Consider the following 21,593-nt stretch of genomic DNA (forward strand, 5'->3'; position numbering starts at 1 on the left):
AAAACATGTCTTAACCTTAACGTTTCATGATTATGGGGACTTGATTTGTGTCCCCATTAGGAAGACAAGTCCCCAAACTGTGACTTTCAAAACAGATTTAGGTCCCCACAACATGAGTAATACCTGGACCACACACACACACACACACACACACACATAATAGCATGCAAGTTAGAAACAGAAGTGTAGTATTTTAAAAAAGTGCCCTCATGCTGCTTTTACATTACAACTCTGCACTGTTTGTTCTGCACATCTCACTGTGAAGGAACGACACAAAGCCCACAGAAACAGAAACAACAGAAACCCTTTTGCACATGACATCATCGTACCTCTCTGCCGAATTCCAGATGTTGCAAATGACCCCTTCACGAAGGGGTTAAATATTGGAGCATCTGGGCCATTGTTGTGTATAGAGTGAGATGTAAGCTGCTGGTGACTGACAGCTCCCCTGCGGTGCAGTGTAACAAAAGTGTGTGTGCAACAGGGAGGGTCTGCATCAGATGTTCTATATTTGCTGTGTGTGTGTGTGTGTTACAAAGCTCTTGGTTGAAGCATGCTGAGGTGTGTCCTTTCTTGGCTGAGCGAAACATTTTTAATGTTGCATGAACAGTGAAAGCAAGTTTTTTTCATTAGCATGAATTAAATGACAATGACTGTCACACAGCAGATGATTGACAGTGATGTGATAGAAGCATAAGCTGCCATTTTGGGACACGAATCCAAACATGGAATAATAAATTGATCCAACCAAGACCCTGAGCAAAGAAAGCAAAGTATTCTACATCTAGAATGGTTCTCAGTAGAGGGTATGAAACCACATTTGATTCCCTATAGATCCATCTCTGCACCAATTTTCACACACTCATGAATCTAGGTCCCCTAAACATCCACCATTTTCTTTCATGAAGAAAATACTGTTCCGGATCTGCACTAAAATTCAACAGAACCTTCTTAGACCCATATCGCATCTTTCTACAATTTTTTGTGACAATCCCTCCAGTAGTTTTTGTATAATGTTGCTTACAAACAAATAAAGAAACATACAAACTTACAAACAAACAGACCTTGGCAGAGGTGATGATAAAGATTGTATTGGAAGATTAAAGAAAACATAGAGAAACAGATTTTAATGGAACACAACACAACATTTTTTTAAATCTATTGTACATATTCATATAGCCAGTGATTGAATACTGTGCTCTATGTGAGGGTAGAGTCCTTATTTTACTTGACCCTATGCAGTAGTGAACATTGCATGTACATGCAGGATGTCATGTCTTCCTTCTGCTCTAAAAATAAATCTCCATGCAGCTGACTCCAAAAAGCCTAAAGCCACGGCAGTAAGAACTGTCTGGCTTCAGTTGCTCTAGCAACTGGTTGGAGATGGATGCTCACAGAGGCTGCTCACTTACATGTGGCTCACTCACTCACAGAGAGGTTATTGTAGCACAACTATAAGTCCTGCCTTATGGAACAAACCTGCAGAGTGATTAAAAAAACATGTATCACATGGTAAGTGGTCAAATGAATGCATGTAGAGGTGCAGCCTATCTGTGTGCAGCAGTGCTCCCTTCAGCATGCAACACTGACCTGCAAACTCAGTGCTGAAGTGTTTGGCAGCAGCAGTATAGACAGTAAGACTGGAGAGGTTGAAGAAACAATTCTGTTTTCAACAGAGGGAAGATAAAATAAAAATGAGAGTGAGAACAACAGGGATTTCTGCAGAGACACAACCAGCCTGACCTGAACACCTGAGCTGATAAGGTGGTGCAGTTCTCAGCAGGAAGTCACTGTGCCTCTGGAAGTTTCTTTACTTGAAGCAAGTGAAAGGAATAAACATAGATGGAGAAGATGGAGCTTCAGTGTTGATTTGAAAACCCAACTCTCTCTGAGAACTAAGAAATCAGGGCTCATGGGGAAAGATCAATTCTATAGCAGCACTCCTTGCCATGATGGTTTTTTTCTTTCTTCTTAAAGGGAGGTTGCCACAGTCCCTCGTATTTCCTGCCATGTGTTTCCATCACTGAATGGCCACTGGCTGTGGTGGCTGCTGGGAAGTAGGGATTAGAGAGAGACTAAATGCACAATGCAGCTCTGGCTGCCTGATGATAGGACCTCTGAGCAGACACAGTGCAGCAGAAAATACAGCACCAGGAAAATCACATTTTCTTTAAAGATACACAAATAAGTGACGCTTTGGTGCTGATGTCAATCACAGCGACGATGTAAGCCAGAAGAAAAGAAGTTATTGTGAAGACATGTTTTAAATACATGTCATGTTCATATCTCTCTCTCTCTCTAGTCATAGACAGAATTTATCTCTCAACCATGTGTCTTGTCCACAGGCCTGTTTTGCTCTCAGGTGTGAAGTGGAGGGCCTCCCAAACACAGACCAATACTGGTAACTACACAACATGTCTCTATGTCTGTCTGTTTGCACGTGTGTGTGTCTGTCTGTCTATTCAAATGCAATTATACACTATGTGCACCACAATACTTTACAGTATCACAGAAGTAAAAATGTACATAGATAATTGGTTTTCACTACTGACTTGTCCTCAAACCCCAAATATAAGCCTGCATGAGTTCATCTGTAATTTATACTGAAGTATTTTACTTTAATTGATAAGGGATTAGTCCATTTAAGGGCTTTTTTTCCCTTGTAGAATAATTCAGCGAGTTGAAGAGTTTAAATTCAGAAACTGAAACTACAGCTTGATGTTGTTCCACATTGTGTAAGGGTAAGAATTACGAACTAAAGACTTCCGCTTCTACTTCTCAGACTTACAATGAATGAGATTTTTTCTGTTTAATTATTAACAACATAACATCATACACATGAAACCACGTCTGTGTTACAGGCTGCATGTATCACCCAGCAGAGCTGTACTCTGGCCGTAACACATGGGACTCCTATCCAGCTGGAGGTCCTAACAGAGGACAATGGGCTCCTGTGAACAGTCACCTCTGGAGCCACACAAACAGGTCAGTCAGCAGCACCATCAACATATGTAAAAAAAAATATGAGTGTTTCCACAGAGTGTCGTCATTTAATTTCTGAAAGTGCAGCAGCCCATTCACAGGGGCACATATATGTTTCACATGCAGTGAAAATAACCTATTTTATGTCTTTACTGATCATGGATTATGTTCTTACGTTGTGAAGATCAGCTAAAAAGTGCCAAAAAAAGGCTGAAGCCCTCCTGAAAACAAATTAAGCTCAGTGGGAGACTGGGAGTGAGGGTGAACTGCCCCAGCGAGGGTCATTTCAGCAGGTGGGACTCGAGCCTTTGTTGTCTGGGTTGATTTAAGATAAGCACCCTTTCATGTTCCCGGCTGATTAACTGAAAATGTGATGCAGCAGTGAGTGTGAGCCCATCTGTGCAGTTTAAACAAGCACGACTGTGGTGAACGTAACCATAACGTTTTTCAAGCTGCAGCTGAGAGAAAAACCTCAACGTAACTCCAGCAGGTGGAGGTTTTAACTGCAAGGAATGTGTGTCAGGTTGTGGCTTTTGGAAACAGAAACAATTGTGACTCTCAAAGAGACACGAAACTCTAATGATTATTTTGATAATTTTGGAAAAAAAAAACTTTGTACAAAACTCTGACATGTACATGTACTATAGGTCGGTTAAATGTCTAATTAGACTTTAATATACAATATATACCTTATTTAAAGTAGAGGAAATGAACCAATGTCAAATATTGAGGAATCAAGTTCATTTAAAAACTTAAGTCGAGTCTCATTGACTCAACTGAGTGAGCGGTTATCGAGTCAGAGAGAAATTCCTCCTTTACAGTTTGATATCTATGATGGTTCATGACTCGCTACCGTTAAAGAGATGATCCCATCACCACTGAGTTATGCTTGACTCAGAGATTCAAAGAATGATCATAAAGAGAAATCAACAGTCAGGAAGAAACAAGCAAGTTTGACTTGTTGCAAGATACGTAGCAAGAAGGCTCTCAGATTTGTGATATCATCACATGATCGTCTAATATTACAGATGCCAAGGAGGGCGCAATCAATCACATCATTCACCATCAAGTCGTCTCTATAACAGGTGAGTGAAACAGTTTATTTATAATAGTTTATATAATCAGAGCAGTACAAAACTTGATAGGCATACTCACTTGATGTATGAAGTCCCATTTGTGCTGTGGCACCATTATTTGAAGTACTTGCTGCTAAGTTAATTTGGTGCTCTTCATAGGGGGGAGAGAACAGTCAACCATGTTCAGGACAAAGGTCTCTCAAAGGGGCACAGACAGCAACCACGTCTATGGGATGGCAAAGAGCAGCTGTTTGAAGCCCAGAACTGGCATCACAACTCCTCGCGCTCATTCCACAACCGAACTGCCAACAACAATGGTTATCCAACCGCAGCCGGAGAGCGCTACGCAACCTGGGACAATAACGTCAGCAACTCTGTGGTGAGCCCTGCCGATCAGGAACGATATTATCTTTGATATTGTTGATGGAGCTACAAGTGTGTCATCGTTTGACTTTCTGATTGTGGTTGTATGTTAGCATGGGGGTCCTCGCCTTCATCGCAACAACAGAGAGCTCCAGTCTCCGCCAGAGAGATGGGCCCCCTCAGACTGTCACAGGAGCTTCCCAGGCAGGATGATGAACAACAGACCTGGGCCCTGGAAACGACCGGCCCACCATCAGCGGCGAGACCAGTTACACCAGCACAGTCCACCCCCACCACACCCTTTATCTCCAAGGGAAGAGTGTCCTGCTAAGAGGAGAAGGGACTCTGGTCCTGATCAGGTAAAGTTTCTTGACTTAGTAAATCACATTTTATTTCTGTGCAACAGCACCACCCGTTGGTATAACCCCATCTAGTATTACAGGATATCTATGCTTCTCTGTTCAGTCATCTCATCCTGGATCAAGACATTTACCTTTAGTTGCCCATGCCCCATCACCACCTCGCCACCACCACCGTCACCAAGATGACTGGAAGCCTCTCAACGACAGGGTGGGTCCTTGCCACCACTCTGACCACAGGACCTCAGCAACACAGCAACAGGTCGGTTCTATCATCTGTGGATGAAGACTGAAAATTACAGATATGCAAAAATGTGGAGTATTTGATTTCTACTCCACAGGAAACCTCTAAACTTCGAGCTGGAGGACATGGCTACAATAACAATAACCCGGCAGCTCTAAACCAGAGTTGTGGCAGCAGACCACCACATCACGGAAGCAGAGGGAAGGTCGAGCGGAAAAACCTGTCTTCACCAGCAGACCACACCCGTGTGCCTTACAGCCACCAAAACCATCATTACCACTACCAACGGCACACAGGCCACCCCAGAGCTCCACAGCACAACCCGCCACTACACCCTCCAGAGGACTCACGGAGCCATCACCACAAACAAAGCACAGTAAGAAATAAACACTTAAACAGCATGAACACAGTTATTTTACATCTGAATCAATGTTGGTGCAGTTTGTTTAGGGCAGTTTTAGTAGATTATATTATATTATATTTCTATCTGTAAAGATATTAATATCAGCATAACATATTTTATGACAGTCAGCTCAAATATTGCTATCAACAGAATAATGTTGTGCTGCTGTGATCCTGGTTTATATGTCATTTAAACACAGAGAATCAGACAAACTGTTTTCATTTCACAGGTCCCTGACTGATCAGCTACTGAAAAGACAAGTATCCAGAGATAGGATATTATTTGATACAAAAGGAAAGCCAATTTTTGATCCTGAAACATATTGATGCACCTCTGGGACACCAGAGCCTGGAAGTAAAATGCCCTGAAATCAAGCTTGTAATCTAATGCTAGGTGGATGTAAACAGTGTGAATATTACCCAGAAATGTGTTCCAGTGAGCAGAATGTGACACAAAGCTACGGATTTAACCAGAATATTTCTGAGATCAGGTAGAAAGACATTAATGTTACATTGCTAGCTTGCTTACATACATTTTTCCTTAAAGCCTTAATAAAATTGTCCAAGATATGCATTGATATTTTAGTATAAATCAGCCCTCATGGCTAGGAATTGGTTGTATGCTGTTGTCCAATGAGCTGATGAGATATCAAATATGTTGTTTACTGTGAAACAGAGCTTAACTATCCATCGTCTATTCAGTTGCTGATCAGTTGGGAAACAGTGAAAAGAAAACACTTTGTGCGATTCTCTGTGTTTATATGGTTTATGTCAAAGGAAGATGGCCACTGTGTCAATATGTCTCATTGAGAGTTGTATGCCTGAACCGCAGTCTAATTGGATTTAATATTAACTTTTCAGGAACCTCAACGCACTCATCAGAGAAGCATTTTAAGGGATCCAGCCCTCCCCCATTTTTCTGGTGCAGGCTCTCCTTATTCATCCCTCCTCTGCAGCCCTAAAGATGAAGGGTCCACTGCCAGCAGTCCATGTGCTCTCTCTAGTTCTTCATACACAGTGCCTATTGGCCGAAAAGATCCATCAATTATTCGTCAGTGTAGTCCCGGCCTCAGTGGAGAGCAGAAACTCCATGGAAGTCCCCCTCACACAAGCAGACCTGGCCTGACATCCACGACATCCCTTACATCCCACAGTGGTCCAAAATCCAGGTTTTCAGACGTCAAGTACAGAAAGACTTCACAGCCGCTCTGCTCACGACAGCTCCCCCACAGCAGATCGAGAGCAAACAAGCTTGATAAGGAGCTGGAACAACACACAAAACCTGAGTGCAAACAAAAAGATAAGCTGGAGAAGAAAGAGAGAAAAGGGGATATTGTTAAAATGAGCAGAAAAGGCGAAGAAAGAAAGCGGCGGAAGAAAAAAGAGGACAAAAGGCTGGGTGAGCGAAAAAGGAAAAGAGATAAAGCAGACAAAAGGGAGGTAAAGTTAGGCTTGAAAATCACAAAAAGGGACATGTCCACCTCCATCTCTGCTTCAGCAGAGGGAAAAGTGAGTAGGATGGAGACTCTGACCCCAGAGAGTCAACAGTCAACACCCAAACACAAGCACAGGGCGAGGAGTGAACGAGCGGAGGGGACACACAGGCCGTTTGCAAATACTCCTCATTCTAAATGCACTTCACAACAGCTGCCCTTAAAATCTGAAAATCATAAACTGTCCAAAAAGAACAGCGGTCCTCAGAAGCTCCCTGTCAAGAATCTACCAATGACGTCTCCCAGGAAAGCCAGCGCCAACCAGACCAGCAAGAGGCCCACCATCGTCTCATCGCAGTCGTACTGCAGACCAAAAGGAAAGCCTGACGATACACTCCCTTCACTTTTGTTTAAAGCCTTAGCACCTCTCAGTGCAGCGTGTTCCGTGAGCGTAGAGAAGCCCATCCACGGCAAAGACGGCGGGCAGAGAGGTGTTCTCAATGCCCCAGACCTCCAGCCCGTGGCGGTGATGGGACATTTGAGGGAAATGGGAGACAATCTTGCGAACACTCCTCCTGTTCTGAGCTGGCAGGGCTCTCCAGTATCGAGTCTGGAAGAGGATGAGGATGAGTTAGAAAAGGGAGTGATAAGTCGACCTGTCCTCCAGCCCAGCCCTACTCAGTGCTTCTCTCCTCCCCCTGTAGACAACGACAGTTCTGATGATATAGAAAAGGAACCTTGTGAAAGTTTACGAGCCGACAACAGCGACAAGTCTGAAATCTGCGATCTGCCTTGTCCAACCAAAGTTGCCGAGGAAGAAACAAAAGAAGACGTGGATAGCAGTGGGGAAACATCTGGCTCTCTACTCAGTGAGCTTTGCCACCATAAAGCAGGGCTGGACGACGTCTTCAAGAGCCTGGCCACCTTCCTCGGAGGCCAGAGGGTCTCGTGTCGAGGTGGTCCATTTGGTGGCCCTCCAGACAGCACTGCAAGAGGGGTGAAGTACTCCTCTTCTCTTGCATTTGGGCCAGATATACACTGCCAGGAGCCTCACGATTTCTCCCCCAAGTCAGATCCCATAGCATCCTCTAAACCTGCTAATATCAAACCACCAACTCACACTACCTCACACTCGCTTGTGAAATCCCACAGTCCGACAGAGCTGAGAACTGAGCCTGCCGCAGACACCCCAGTGCAGGAGCCTGAGACAGTTGTGAAAGTGAAACAAGAAGGTAAAGATACCGAGATCCTCCCTGAGAGAATTGACTCATCTCTTCTAGATGGGTCACTGAGTGCAGAGCTGAGAGTGACCACCACAGATACAGCCTCTCTCACCAGCCTTCTCAAAGTTTCCACCAAGGAAGAGAGAGGACGAACCAAGGAGCCTGAACACAGATGTGCAGACAGAAAAAGAAAACAAAATGATAAGGGCAGAGGAAAAGAAGGAGAGATCAAGATTAAGATAAAGACAAAGGAAAGCAGTGTCATCTGTCTCAAAAACAAAGTAAATGAAGTTCAGGATTCGGAAGAGAAGGCTGTTTCATCCTTGGAGAGAGGCATCTCCAGAAGCTCACCCAGACCTCTCAAAGATAGTAGGAAGGGCCAGATTTTTCAGGAAAATCAATCCCCACGCGGTAAGGACATCCAGAGAGAAAAGGAAGACACTGGGAGCGCTGAGGTCAAGGTAGAAACAGAGGAGAAGAAGGAAGTGGTCCCTGAGTTAGAAAACAAGAAATCCTCCGCAGCTAGAAACACAGAGACCAAGACTCCAAACGCAGCGTCAACTTTAACAATCAATACATCCAAACTATGCGTCTCAACACCAGCAAGCAAACCTCCCCGCTCGTTAGCTCCAGTCGATCCACTGAAACTGAAGGCGCTGTCCATGGGCTTATGTAAGGAGCTAAAGATCCTCCTGATCAAAGTGGAGAGCGCTGGAAGACAAACGTTCAACATTTCAGAGGTGGAGGAGCAAAGAGTCCCACTTTCAAAGATCAACATCGACAACACGGCAACAGAAGTGATCAGAGCCTGCAAGTAAGTGCTTGGAAAGAAAGATGCTCCTTGCCTGGTGGGGATTGTGATGGGAACATTTCAGAGGTAGGTGTCTTGCTGACTGAAGTGTTTTATTGTGTTGTTTTTTCCAGGGGGACGAGGGTGAAGGGGAAGTTCAAGGAGTCATACCTGCTTTCCTCATTTTCCGTTAAACCTAACATTGCCGTCAACACGCCCATTCCTCGAGAAAAGCTCAACCCTCCGACACCAAGTATCTACGTGAGTCCACACAAAGTAGCTCAGCCTAACTTGTAACATTATCAAATATTGACTCCTAAATTCTTGTTTTTAACCATGCGGGCACTAGTGCAGTGCCTGTTCTGAAGCTGTCTGTTTGCTTGGCCTGTGTTGATGCTGTTTGCAGCTTTCTTTCTGAAACTGTAAAAGTGCCCTGAGCTGCAAAGTAAAGAGCGGCTGCTGGACTCGGTCTGCAGAACCTGACGCTGGGTCACCACTGCTGCACAAAGAGCTGTTCACCTGTTTTTTCAAAGTTTGGTGAAGCTTGACTCGGTATGCCCTGAACGCTTGCATCTTGCTTGGCCGCCAATAATACACATGCCAAGTGTGGAGCAAATAAGATGAGCAGCTTTTGAGCTATCAGCTGCAGGCAAACCCGAAGATAGATAGATAGAGATTCCTGGAATTAATAGATAGATAGATTTGTGGTTCAGAGGGATGGATTTATTGCCATAAAATTAGGAACAGGCATTCCAACATTTTAGTTGTTTGATATATTTTCTCATGACTAAACACAGTTTCGCAGAGCTGCTAGCATTGCGTCAGATGCTTATTTTTTATGGATAACAGCTCTTTTAACGATCATAATGATTTGCGTCATTTGAATTCACTTGAATGAGAATCATTGAACCGATGGCAGCAGAGAGAAGTGCCTTTATCATATCTTGTTTCATGACATATCCTTTAAACTGTGTTTTTCAATTGCTCCAAAGACACATACATTGATCCCTTTTTACTGCGTTCACTGTGTTGTGTTTGCAGTTGGAGAGTAAGAGGGACGCCTTCTCTCCAGTTCTGCTTCAGTTCTGCACTGACCCCAAAAATGCTGTCACTGTCATCAGAGGTCTTGCTGGCTCCCTCCGCCTCAGTAAGTCTTTCTACCACACTCATCTCAGCTACTTTACTGCACTCCAATTACTCTATTTAGCCCAGCAGGATTAGTCGTTGATAAGTAAAACATCACTTTTAATAAGGAGTCTCTGTTTATTGTTTGGTGAAAACAGGGCTTCTTCGTACAGCTCAACTACATGCAGCATTTGTAATTATTATAGATGTGCAGTGTGTGGACTGTATAGAAATGTGAAATGTCTATAGATATTGATATTATATAGAAACATGTGGGCTCTTTTGACAACACTTTCTCCTCATTATGTTTGATGCGGATGCTGCATCTTTTCTTTTCTCTCTTTTGCAAATAAAGATTTTAGAAACTAGCCTAAAGGCCGAGGCTGGTTCTGAGCACTGCTGCTGTATCTTAAATAACTGTCACCAGTCTTATGTCACAAACATAGAACAGATCACATGTCTTTATGATCCATATTTGAATTCAGACCACGTTTGCTTAACCTTAACATTGATAGGGCTACTGGGAAACCATATCAAGAATTGGTGTTTGAATGCATTTACATGTTTCAGTGTGTTTTGAATTTGCTTTATCTCTGTTCTCGCCTTCTTGCAGACCTTGGTCTGTTCTCCACCAAATCTCTTGTGGAGGCCAATGCAGAACATGCAGTGGAAGTGAGGACTCAGGTGCAGCAGCCTGCTGATGAGAACTGGGATACCAACGGCTCGGCGCAAACTTGGCCCTGCGAAAGCAGCCGCTCACACACCACCATCGCCAAATACGCCCAGTACCAGGCCTCCAGCTTCCAGGAGAGCTTGCAGGTAGACATTTTCCCTCATCGCATAAGTATGCACACACACACTTGTATTAAGACTTATCTGAAACCTGGAGAGTGTGCTTTACATTCAAGAACCACACCTGTGAACAAAGGTCTTAAGAGACACGTACAAGTGATTGAAAAGAATTTGTGGAATTCATACATTTTCTTGAAATTTCCACGTCATGGTTCCATAATTTCAAGTAATTTCAATATATTTGCAAAAGTAGTGTGTGTGTGTGTATGGTGGACGGATTTGCTTTGATCATTCACTTTCGGATTTGGTATTGCTTTCACTCAAAACCCTGTGCTCATAATCACATAGGCCCTTTTATGTTTAGATTGGCTTTGCTTGCCAGGTTTAATAATGACAAGTGAAATAGTCCTGTTAAGAGTCCTGTATGGGCGGTTACTGTTACCAGGTTAATGGCATATACAATAAATCGGGTAAATCCAATGCACCCCCAATGATGGTGGGACATTTTTGTGTATTATTTTTGAGTGAGAAAAAATCTGAAAGTGAAATCAATAATTCCTGCTCTCAAACTGAGAGTCCACGCTCAAAAACATACCCACCATCCCTAAACGGGACACTTGCAAAACCAAACCTGAAGATAGAGGTTTAATGACCATTGTGCCTAAAAGAAGCAAATATAAAACTTTTAAAGCATTTACTAAAGCCACTGTTCATGGTGAGAACCTGTCAGCTAAGCTCATGTAGATGTGTTATAGGAGGAGAAGGAGAGCGAGAATGAAGATGAAGGAGAGCAAACCAAGAGCTCAGACCAATCAGCTGCCGCAAAAGCTGTCCTGATGTTAGCCAACAGTAAAGGAGGTCCCCCCTCAACTGCCATCAGCACGCCCAGGTTAGCTCGAAACTGTGCTTTGTCTGTACTGAATTCACTGTTTCACTGTTTTGAACATTACTCACCTCAGACTCTGTTCTCTCCTTCCAGCTCAGAGCAGAAATCTGCTGGAAAGATCATTAAATTTGGGACCAATATTGATCTCTCAGACCCTAAAAGGTGAGATTATTGTAAATCTGCCCGCTCTAGCATGAGCCCCCTCGGGTTATTGTTGTTTCACATGACCCCTCATGTTTTTCTTTAATAAGGTGGAAGCCCCAGCTGCAGGAGCTGCTGAAGCTGCCGGCCTTCATGAGAGTGGAGTCCAGCAACAACATGCTCAGTCATGTCGGTCACACCATCCTGGGCATGAACACTGTCCAGCTCTACATGAAGGTGCCGGGCAGCCGCACCCCAGGTGAGTGTATGTTGTGTGAAGTGGGAAGTACAAATACTTTATTCACTTACTTACTTTACATTTAATGTAATGAGTATTTAATATTCTGAAGATTTTTACTTTTTACTCTCTACATTTTAAAACAAATATCTGTGTTTCTACTCCTTAAATTTTCAAAACAGGCTCATTATTTTTGTTTTAATGCATTTGATGGGAATTATCCATTTTTGCATCATCGAATGCCGACTTCCCAACATCGAGACAGATGTCAACTCTAAATGGACAGTAACATAGAGAAGACGATTCCTTGAAGTGCCAGTCACACACAACAGATGTAACCTTGCCTTATTCAAATTAAGGAACTTGATTAAATACTGTATACATTTCATCCTGGGTAATTCTTCAGGCTCGCAAATCATTTTTTGCTTCAACCTGTTTTTAGTTTATTGTATTTTATGAGTGTGAGTGGTTTAAGTTAAATAGTCTTTGATTTATATCAGTTTGCTTTGGACAGATACAGCTGTTAGAAATGATCCTCTTGATTAAATTTTAGAGCTTCTACTTTTATACTTTAACTCTTTAAGACAACTAACTGTAAAGAATGTGTGTTATTTTGCCACCTCTGGTTTCTAATGTGTATGTATAGTAATGCTCAGATTTTATTAGCACGCCTGTTTTGACGTTGCAAACTTTTGAATTCACAAACTTTGCATTTATTACCAGGTCACCAAGAGAACAACAATTTCTGCTCCGTCAACATCAACATTGGACCTGGTGACTGCGAGTGGTTTGCCGTCCACGAGCATTACTGGGAAGATATCAACAGATTCTGTGAGAAGTGAGTGATGGGGCGGTTTGATTTAACAAATGACGCAGTGGTAAATATTAGTGTGTGTGCATGCTAACATGCACTGCTGCCAACTGTTTCCGCTCAGGCATGGGGTAGATTACCTCACAGGGTCCTGGTGGCCAGTGCTGGAGGACCTCTACAGCTCCAACATCCCTGTGTACCGCTTCATCCAGAGGCCGGGCGACCTGGTGTGGATCAATGCAGGGACTGTGCACTGGGTCCAGGCCGTGGGCTGGTGCAACAACATCGCCTGGAATGTGGGACCACTCAACTGTAAGTTACGACGAGGAAGAACAGCTCATTTGAAACTGCAGCTTGAAACAATATAAGAATTTGTTGCTCTTTGTCTCGTATATATATTATATGCTGTTTTTAATGCGCTGCCCGTGTTCAGCCTCACCACTGTTTGTGTTCTCTCCTCGCACAGCATACCAGTATCAACTCGCCCTGGAGCGCTTTGAGTGGAACGAGGTGAAGAAGGTTAAGTCAATCGTTCCCATGATCCACGTTTCCTGGAATGTGGCTCGAACCATCAAGATCAATGATCAGGAAACATTCAAGATGATCAAGTAAGATCTGTCTCTGAGTTCTGTGTGTGTGTGTGTGTGTGTGTGTGTGTGTGTGTGTGTGTGTTTGTTTGTTTTTATATTTACTTTCCACTCTCTCTCAGACACTGCCTGATGCAGTCTATTAAGCACATCCAGATTCTAAGAGAACAGCTGGTGGCTGCAGGGAAGAAGATCTCCTACCAGAGCCGCGTGAAGGATGAGCCGGCATACTACTGCAACGAGTGTGATGTGAGTTACTCCTCCCCCCCGGTCTCTCACTGTCATCCATCTATCTATCTTACCTAATCTAATAATGTGGAACACATAGCTGGAGAACCATTCATCTTACTGGCTCACACTTGGCATGTGTATTGTTTAGGGCCCAAGGAAGTGCAGTGTCCAATTTGGTGCAATTTCAACACGTGATGTGTTCTTTTATTAATAAACTTTGAATAAACATGCCATCAGCAACTCTGTAGCAGCAGCGGCTGGTACTCATCAACGTAAGTGACGTTGTCGATAAAGATAAAAGTGCATTCAGGACAACGATAACTGATTTTCCAGTTCAGGGTTCTGTGTACTGAGCTTTGTTGAACTTTAGGTGAACAGCTCTTTGGGTGGTGGGCCAGCTTCAGGGTTCTGAGTCCTGCAATCCATCCCAACTTGCCACAGCTCAATTACTTCAGGTCACTTTTACAAAAAGGTGCAACAAGCATCGCCACAGGCCAAACAAACAGCCCATTCCCAACAGGAATAGACCGGGTTTAGACCGGGATCTGCACCAGTTCAGTGAATTGTGCGTTTGTGCATGTGGTGTAGATGCATCACACATGTGTTGATGTCCAGGTGGAGGTGTTTGACCTGCTCTTCGTGACCAGCGACAGCAGCAGTAAGAAGACCTACGTGGTGCACTGTGAGGACTGTGCCCGAGCTAAGAGCCCGACCCTGGCAGGAGTCGTGGTGCTGGAACAGTATCGAATGGAGGAGCTGACGAAAACCTACGACAGCTTCACTCTGGTCAGTCTCACCTTCTCACTGATCCCATGCAGTAACATTGAACACTTCAGATATGGCAAAAAATACCTGACACACACACAGATGCTCATCACACAGATATATTTAATTACAAAACATTCACATCAACTTAATGCTATGCTCGTTTATTTTCCTAAGCCATTATGCTGCGGGATTTACTGTAAAATGTAATATTGATTTCCAGTCTTCCAGGCAGGAAGTTCCCATCAGTTCATTTAAGGACAATGTAGAAATGAGTCTTGCCTTATGTATTTTAATAAACACTCAGATGCATTTATTAGTTGCTGAAGTTTACTTTATTTTATTTTATTTTATTTATTTATACTGTAGCTGCAATAAGGGCGCCTCTTAGTTCCTAATCTTTAAAAAAGACTTAAGATATACCTTCTCGCACAACATCCCCTTTGGTACAAGAAACATTTATATTGCATCGTTTCACACTTTCTCTGAATTTCTGTTTTTAACTTTCTTACATGGCTGCAGACTAATAAGCTCCCCAGCAGAGAGAGGGCTTTTGCGATAAATCAAAATAAAACTTCCATAAAGCAATAAAGCAAATTAAATGTTCACTATGTTAGATTACCTGTTGTGTCTAGAGCAAATTTCAAGTGTGTGAAAGGGGATTTTTATAAAGTTTGGTCAAGTGTAAGTGATTCCGCACAGTGCCACATATACCAAGTCAATATTGGTGACATTCACAATTTAGTGTTTACATTTCATCACAATGTAACATTAATACAAACTTCAGGACAGAAGGAAATATTCAGCGTATTGTCTTTTTGTATAACTCCACCACAGTGTTTATTTTCTTTTACTAGTGTCTGTTGGCTGATTTGTCTTTTTGTTGGCAGGATTAAGGGAAATTCTGTTTCACCATAACTTGGTGGAAGGATGTAATGGGTTCTTCATCTTCTTGTTTTTACTTTCTTTATAATTGCAACCATCCATTGTATGGATCTTAATTTTCCACTGGTGAGAACTGTGTTTTATAACAAACTAGAATGCAACGCAGCAGAGTCCATACTTCAAGACAACTTCCTTATTTCCTTTACTTCTCAGTAGGAACTAGGTTATTGTCTCTAGGGTTGTGCCATTCTACTTTTTAAATAGTTAGAATTGGTAAGTGATCTCTAATTGATAAGTTAATATTAACACACATCATTTTCCGGTAATCAGCTGACCTCTGTCTCTTCCTCTTCTCTTCCTCCTCAGGCTCCATCACCCTTTTCAAAGTGACGACTCCTCCCCGGTGTCTTTCAGCCATAACCAAAACTCTAATGGCAGCACAAATGTTGTCTTCAAAGGCAATCTATTCCTGCAAACACTGAATCAGCCAATCACGTTTACTCAGTATTGTTTACATCACACAATAAGGTATGGATACCCAGCCAATCCAACTCTCGCTCACTGTCTTCCCCATACCAGCTGCTGATTGGACGTGCATTTTTTAAAAATAGAATGACTAGACTGGTACTTCTCATGAAAATCATTTCAGACGCGTACAACAAAAAGAAAAAAAAATGTGAGCACTGCTAACACTGAAAATCAGGTGATGTATTTAACGGACACTGCTGTGATTCAAAAGCGTCAAGTAGCCAGTTCTGTGTATTAATTCAGGTACTTTTATGCAAATCCAGTAGAACTTTTTTACACCAATCTAGTTATTCTATATGTCCATGAATTTGCTGTGATTCTATTGTACCAGCAGGGGAATTGCTTCACAGGAGAAGTAGCTGATTGTCACATTTGGCATCGTATTGGTTCCTGTTTTTTGTTCTTTATTCAGGTAAACTCTCGACATTTGTAACTCCTGTCTGTAAACTCTTCGAGGTGCTTTTCTTCGAGGTGCTTGTTAGATACTTTAAAAAAAAAGTTTTACCAGCCTAGAAGTACACCACATTGGCCTTGTGAACAGTATTTAGAAGAAAGGTAATTAGAGGATTAAACATACACTAATAAGGTTTTATGTGAATATAAAAAATCTAATCAAAAACTTTTATCAGTTTCTCTAAAATACGGGTTTACCAGAGGACTAATATGGTTTCATTCTTAGTTGGAAAATTTGAATTTTTTAATTCTTTTTTTTTTTACGAATCCAGCTAACTGTGTTGGTGTTGCTACGATGATACACCCAGAAGGCAGAAAAAAAACATTGTGTCGTTTTTTTATTTTTGGAAATGAGGAAACAATCTGTTTTATACCTCTTTTGTTGCTATGTTCTTGTTTGTAGATGACAGAGAAAATAAATAATTGTAAATTGTGAATGAATTTATGCGATAAATGGTGTGCATAGATGAGGTACGGGGGAGGGGGGGGGTTATGCAGCGTTTCTGTTTTGCCCCAAAATATCCATCTGTGATGCTCGGCTCCGTGTACTGCCACTGATGAGACAGAAACTTTTTTTCGTCAGCATTTAGAAAAACCCTTCACCTGTAAAGCTCATATCGTGTTGACGCTCCATTGTCTTATTAATTCCAAACCTGATTTTTTTTTTATTCCCTGTTGGATTTAATGCAATTGTTAAATTGTTTTTATTAGTTTTTTTGGGGGTAGTTTTTCCTCACAGTTGTTAGGGGCAAAGAATGTCACACATTGTTAAGCCCTATGAAGTTAATTCTAATTTGTCAATATGAACAATACAAATATGATTAGATTCATTCATTCATCATTTTTCTGATCAGTTTAATTTGTAAACTTACTGTAGGTGCTGGTTTGTACGTTCATTTGCTTTTGTCATCAAGTCATATTTTACATTTGCTTAGTTTAAGTTACAATGTTACAAACATATATCAATCATTCATATCTTTTTTCTTTGATAAATTACATAAACAATCAATATTTATAAGGATGTGTAATTATAATCAGCATATGTACAAAATGAGTTCTCTTGCAATTATTACTGCAATAAGCTCATATTAGCTGAGTTATTGTTCCAGCTCATCTTCAAAATACTGTTCCAGCTTCTATCATACAATCATATTCATGGTGCTCGACCCCCTCCTTGCCTCATGTCATACCGATCATCACGTACCACACTGGAGTGTATTCACAGCTTAGGTTGTGCAGCCGTTCTAAATAATCCCCCTCTAACGCCAACAACTCTAAGGATCATACCCCCTTCCCTCATCAGTGTGTGCACACCATTTCATGTACATACTGTATCTGTTTTCAGGTTTACTAGAAGACTTCTGTAGTTTTGTTCTCAATCAAAAATCTTATTTGTATGTGGTCAAATTTGTCCACCTCAGTCACTCGTTTTTGTTGTTGCTATATTATAATACACCCTGTTTCACTCCAGTTGAAATTACTGCAATGGGAGTTTCTTCCCACTTTTATACCTCTTTTTGTTGTGGGTTTCTGATTTTTGGGATTACAGAGAAATGGGAAATTGTAAATTGTGACATTATTTATACTGTACATGGTTGTTTTCTTATATATTTATTGCATTTCAGTGGGTGCTTCACTCGATAAGGGGCTACAAGGTATTCTAAAAGTGTAGTATGATCACAGTGTGTGGATAGGGGAAGTGCAATCAGGGGGGTGGTTTGATTTTCATGGTGCTAGACCCCCTCCTTGCCTCAATGCCCCCTCATTAAACAGCATATAATGATGTATGAACATAGGTTACTGATACAGCTCAAACCAACCAGTTGGTGCTTAGAACCATTTCAACAGAAACGGAAATGGAATGATGTCTTCGTACTGTATAACACAGATAAATAAAAGATCTTTTTTAACTTTATTTCCATTGTATGAAATTCATAATCTTGTGAAGCATTAGTGGTTTTATGATGAGCATTAGTCGTAGTTGTACTTCTTGACTCTTTTGCAGAGACTTTTAGGGATGTGACATTTTAATGGCGTCGGGGGGTTTTGTTTTTTTCCGTGTCTTGTCCTCATTATTAATATTATTTGAAGGATGTGATGATGCTCTCTTTTTTTTCCCTGTTGACTTTGTTTGATTTATGCTGCACTTATTGTTTTCAAAAAGAACTCACATAGAAGAAATCCTGAGCCAGACCTGTCTTAAATTGTATTGTTGTTGAAGAAAATAAAATGTTTTGATAAATTATTCAACAATGAGTCTTTGCCGCTGAATTCCTCTGTACCGTCTCACTGGTTTCTCTTCTCTTTGTGGAGAGTGCGAGATTTGACTGAGTTCACCGCAGGTATCCAGGCCTGCTCTCCCTTTGTGTGTCCAGTATGATATATATAAATATAATATAAGGGCTGCAGTAGCCGAGGAAGGAGAGCTGATCTGACTTTTTTCTCAGAACATGGGTTGGGTCCAACATTTTCTCTATTTCACAGTTCGATTTGAAAACCTTTGCTGCATGATTTTGACACAAATTTCCATATTGCTTCTCAAACAAGACAAAAACATGGGGTGTTCTGAAAAAGCAAAATTTAGCCCCATCAGCTACTTGATATGCATCAAACTAGATTTCACCCGAGTTGAACAACAATACAAATATTTCCATGATAAGTAAACTTCAATAGTCATTTTCATGCTCCACACCCTGATGAAGGCATAAGCCGATACAAGTTGGTGTGTTTTAATGCTTCAAGCCCATTGAAATAAAGGCAATTTTTCAAACCACTTTAAGTGCCTGGACCTGGATTCTTCATGCTATTACTTTGTACGGAGGTTTTCCACTAATCTTTTGACATGTATTCCCTTCCATGAGCACCAGGGGTTTGAGGGACACCAGTAGCACTCCTGCCACCTCTCACTAGTCTTTTTCATGTTGTTATTAACTGTTGAGGTAACAGAATCTGTGTATAGGTCCATTCATTGTATATAGGTAACTCTATCTATCTTTATATCTGTCTGTCTGTGTTCACTTCATTTCTATCTATAAGGACTGTCTGCAACCACAAGATGGTGCTACATCTCCGACTGTCCAAATTCTAAGAAGCTGTTTCCTTTCAAGGTGGGACAAAAAATTACCAGAAGCATGTAGAGATTAAAGATATAAGAAGGAAGCGTGTGAGAAACCTGCTTTATCGCCTATGATTTCATCTTTACCAATTCAACACCACCAACCATGTCGTCACAGTGTCAGGAGATTTCAGGGCAGGCCTAGATTGTCAAAGCTGAGCAGAGTGTTTGACCCGCTGTCAGAGGACAAGGAGAAAACAACTGATGGGTTTTGTTGCTTCATCAGGACTGAAAAACTGTCACTCAAAATGGCACCATCTACCAAAAGCATCTAAGAATACCCATAATACCGTCTGGGTTGTGACACATTATAAACTATAGATGAAGTTGAAGCTGTTTAAGTAAAATAAGGCTTGTCTCTCCGGATCCTACGTGCAGAGGGTTGTGGGAGACATTTCTGTCTCAGTCCCAGGTTAAACTTACATAAATCTCCACTCTGAATCCTCCAGACGTCTGTTAGCACTTTGTGCTCACACCAGCATTTTTTAAACTTTCGCTGCATAAGAAGGGAGGCTTTCAGTTATTCATGCAATACTTTCAAAACAGATTCATTAATCATGAAGTCCCACCAGGAGATCTGGAACTTATCAAACCTGTTCTGCAGACTTACTTCATTATTGACAGCAAGCAGCTCCACAGCAGCAAGTGAGATCTGTGCCTGAAACATCCAAGCAATGGTTTGCAAGGTAGCTGAAAGTGTTTCTGATCTTGAAGTCAGTTTTCTTATCTGTCAAAAGTCACTGCTGCACATAGAGGATCCTTAGAGTGATGTGGCCCTGCACCCCTCTCACCTCCAAACCTCAACCATTCCTATCTTCTCTTCTATTAGCAGCTCCGAGAGGAGGTTGCCTGGCAACACAGCCAAGGTGTCCAGGAAACTGACGAAGCCAGCCATGCATTACTTTTATCATCACTGCCATAACTGAGCAGACAGCCCTCTCTGTCCTGGAGGGAAATGCTGTTGATGAACTTGCGGTTGATAAAAATATATGTGAGGAGATCTGGATGGAAACAATGGGGACGAAGGGGGAGGGGTGGGCATGAGAGGCAAGGAGAGCAGGGTTGAAGCGGGTGATTTGTAAACAGGAACTGTCCTGACAGAAGTGCACAGACCAAGCAACCAGCTGTGACTTCACCCATTGAAACGTTGAGTCCTTTTCCAACTCAGGCCTCTGGATTGTATATCTACGCTGCCGCCATATTGCACCAGGCAACACAGGCCTGGAAATAAATACAAGCTGCAGTGTGTCTATATAAAAAGCACTTTAACTGTTACTTGTCCCAACTAACCTGGCCCTGAATGAACCCTGATCATTGTGTGCTGCCTAGACCCATGCTAACCATGTCGGTAAGTAGTTTACACAACATTGATTCAGCCTAAGTAAAGCTGTTATTTTGTTGACGTGCTCTGTTACATGCAACAGCTATTGTACTATTGTACGTCCTCGGAGAGGGATCCCTCACTTCCAACTCCTCCCTGAGGTTCCTGTTCTTATCCCCTGTTTAAAGGGTTGGTATTTTATCTTCACTCTAGTCGAGGGTTAAAGACAGAATATGGGCTGTAAATAGCATCTGATTGGTTGATTGATTGATTCTGATTGATTTATAAAAAGGGAAGAGATGTATGGCAAGAGTTCATGAAAAAAACTTCCATGCCTCCAAAACAAGGTTCGTTTTTTTCTTCTTCAACATTAGCAGCAGTAATGGTTGAAATCATGTGTTGTCTTTCTGGTGGAGGGAGAGTCCAGCTGAGAATATGCAGTATGAGTGTCATCACATTGGCATGTTTCTGATTGGAGTTAGAAGACTTTATTGAAACTGACTCCTGTCTCTCCGCTAGGTGACAGACCTGACTCACATCCTTCCTGTCTGTGTCCATTCATGCCACAGGTGATTTCCTTTAGTTCGACCATGTTTGCCAGCTGCACGTTGGTTCCTGTAACTCATGATCGAAGGGTGGCTTTACTGAACCAGTTTGATTTCGATGCTTCTTACTGTAATTTTCCGACCAACGTTCCTCAGAAAGCATCTGTGAAAGAAGCAGCAGCTCAAAGAAGTTCAAGAAGAAGGTCACAATAATAATTAGAATCATAATAAACTTTATTTATGTAACTATTTAATAAATAGTTACAAACAAACAATCAGAGAAAAATCTTAAGCTATT

General features: G+C 41.9%; 1 protein-coding gene across 5 annotated transcripts in view; it reads left to right on the top strand.

Moving 5' to 3' along the window:
- The window catches only part of kdm6bb (lysine (K)-specific demethylase 6B, b), a 21,269-nt gene extending 2,710 nt beyond the window's left edge, over positions 1-18,559 (top strand). Inside the window, exons 3-22 of one of the 5 annotated variants that reach the window (XM_020086099.2) lie at positions 2,346-2,401; positions 2,862-2,985; positions 4,011-4,067; positions 4,218-4,437; positions 4,535-4,780; positions 4,887-5,042; positions 5,122-5,400; positions 6,288-8,896; positions 9,007-9,133; positions 9,914-10,019; positions 10,611-10,816; positions 11,545-11,678; positions 11,769-11,837; positions 11,927-12,075; positions 12,778-12,892; positions 12,990-13,177; positions 13,332-13,473; positions 13,575-13,701; positions 14,299-14,469; positions 15,700-18,559. In XM_020086099.2, coding sequence (XP_019941658.2) covers positions 2,867-2,985; positions 4,011-4,067; positions 4,218-4,437; positions 4,535-4,780; positions 4,887-5,042; positions 5,122-5,400; positions 6,288-8,896; positions 9,007-9,133; positions 9,914-10,019; positions 10,611-10,816; positions 11,545-11,678; positions 11,769-11,837; positions 11,927-12,075; positions 12,778-12,892; positions 12,990-13,177; positions 13,332-13,473; positions 13,575-13,701; positions 14,299-14,469; positions 15,700-15,723 — 5,244 coding nt within the window. In that variant the 5' untranslated portion in view covers positions 2,346-2,401; positions 2,862-2,866 and the 3' untranslated portion in view covers positions 15,724-18,559. Of the gene's footprint in view, positions 1-2,345; positions 2,402-2,666; positions 2,742-2,861; positions 2,986-4,010; positions 4,068-4,217; positions 4,438-4,534; positions 4,781-4,886; positions 5,043-5,121; positions 5,401-6,287; positions 8,897-9,006; positions 9,134-9,913; positions 10,020-10,610; positions 10,817-11,533; positions 11,838-11,926; positions 12,076-12,236; positions 12,388-12,777; positions 12,893-12,989; positions 13,178-13,331; positions 13,474-13,574; positions 13,702-14,298; positions 14,470-15,699 lie in introns of those variants that run through there. The other 4 variants (XM_069539782.1, XM_069539781.1, XR_002202674.2 and 1 more) reach the window with 4 other exon arrangements.
- Positions 18,560-21,593: the final 3,034 nt, after the last annotated feature.

This window comes from Paralichthys olivaceus, chromosome 15 (assembly GCF_024713975.1).
Source record: "Paralichthys olivaceus isolate ysfri-2021 chromosome 15, ASM2471397v2, whole genome shotgun sequence".
NCBI classification, from domain to species: Eukaryota; Metazoa; Chordata; class Actinopteri; order Pleuronectiformes; family Paralichthyidae; genus Paralichthys; species Paralichthys olivaceus.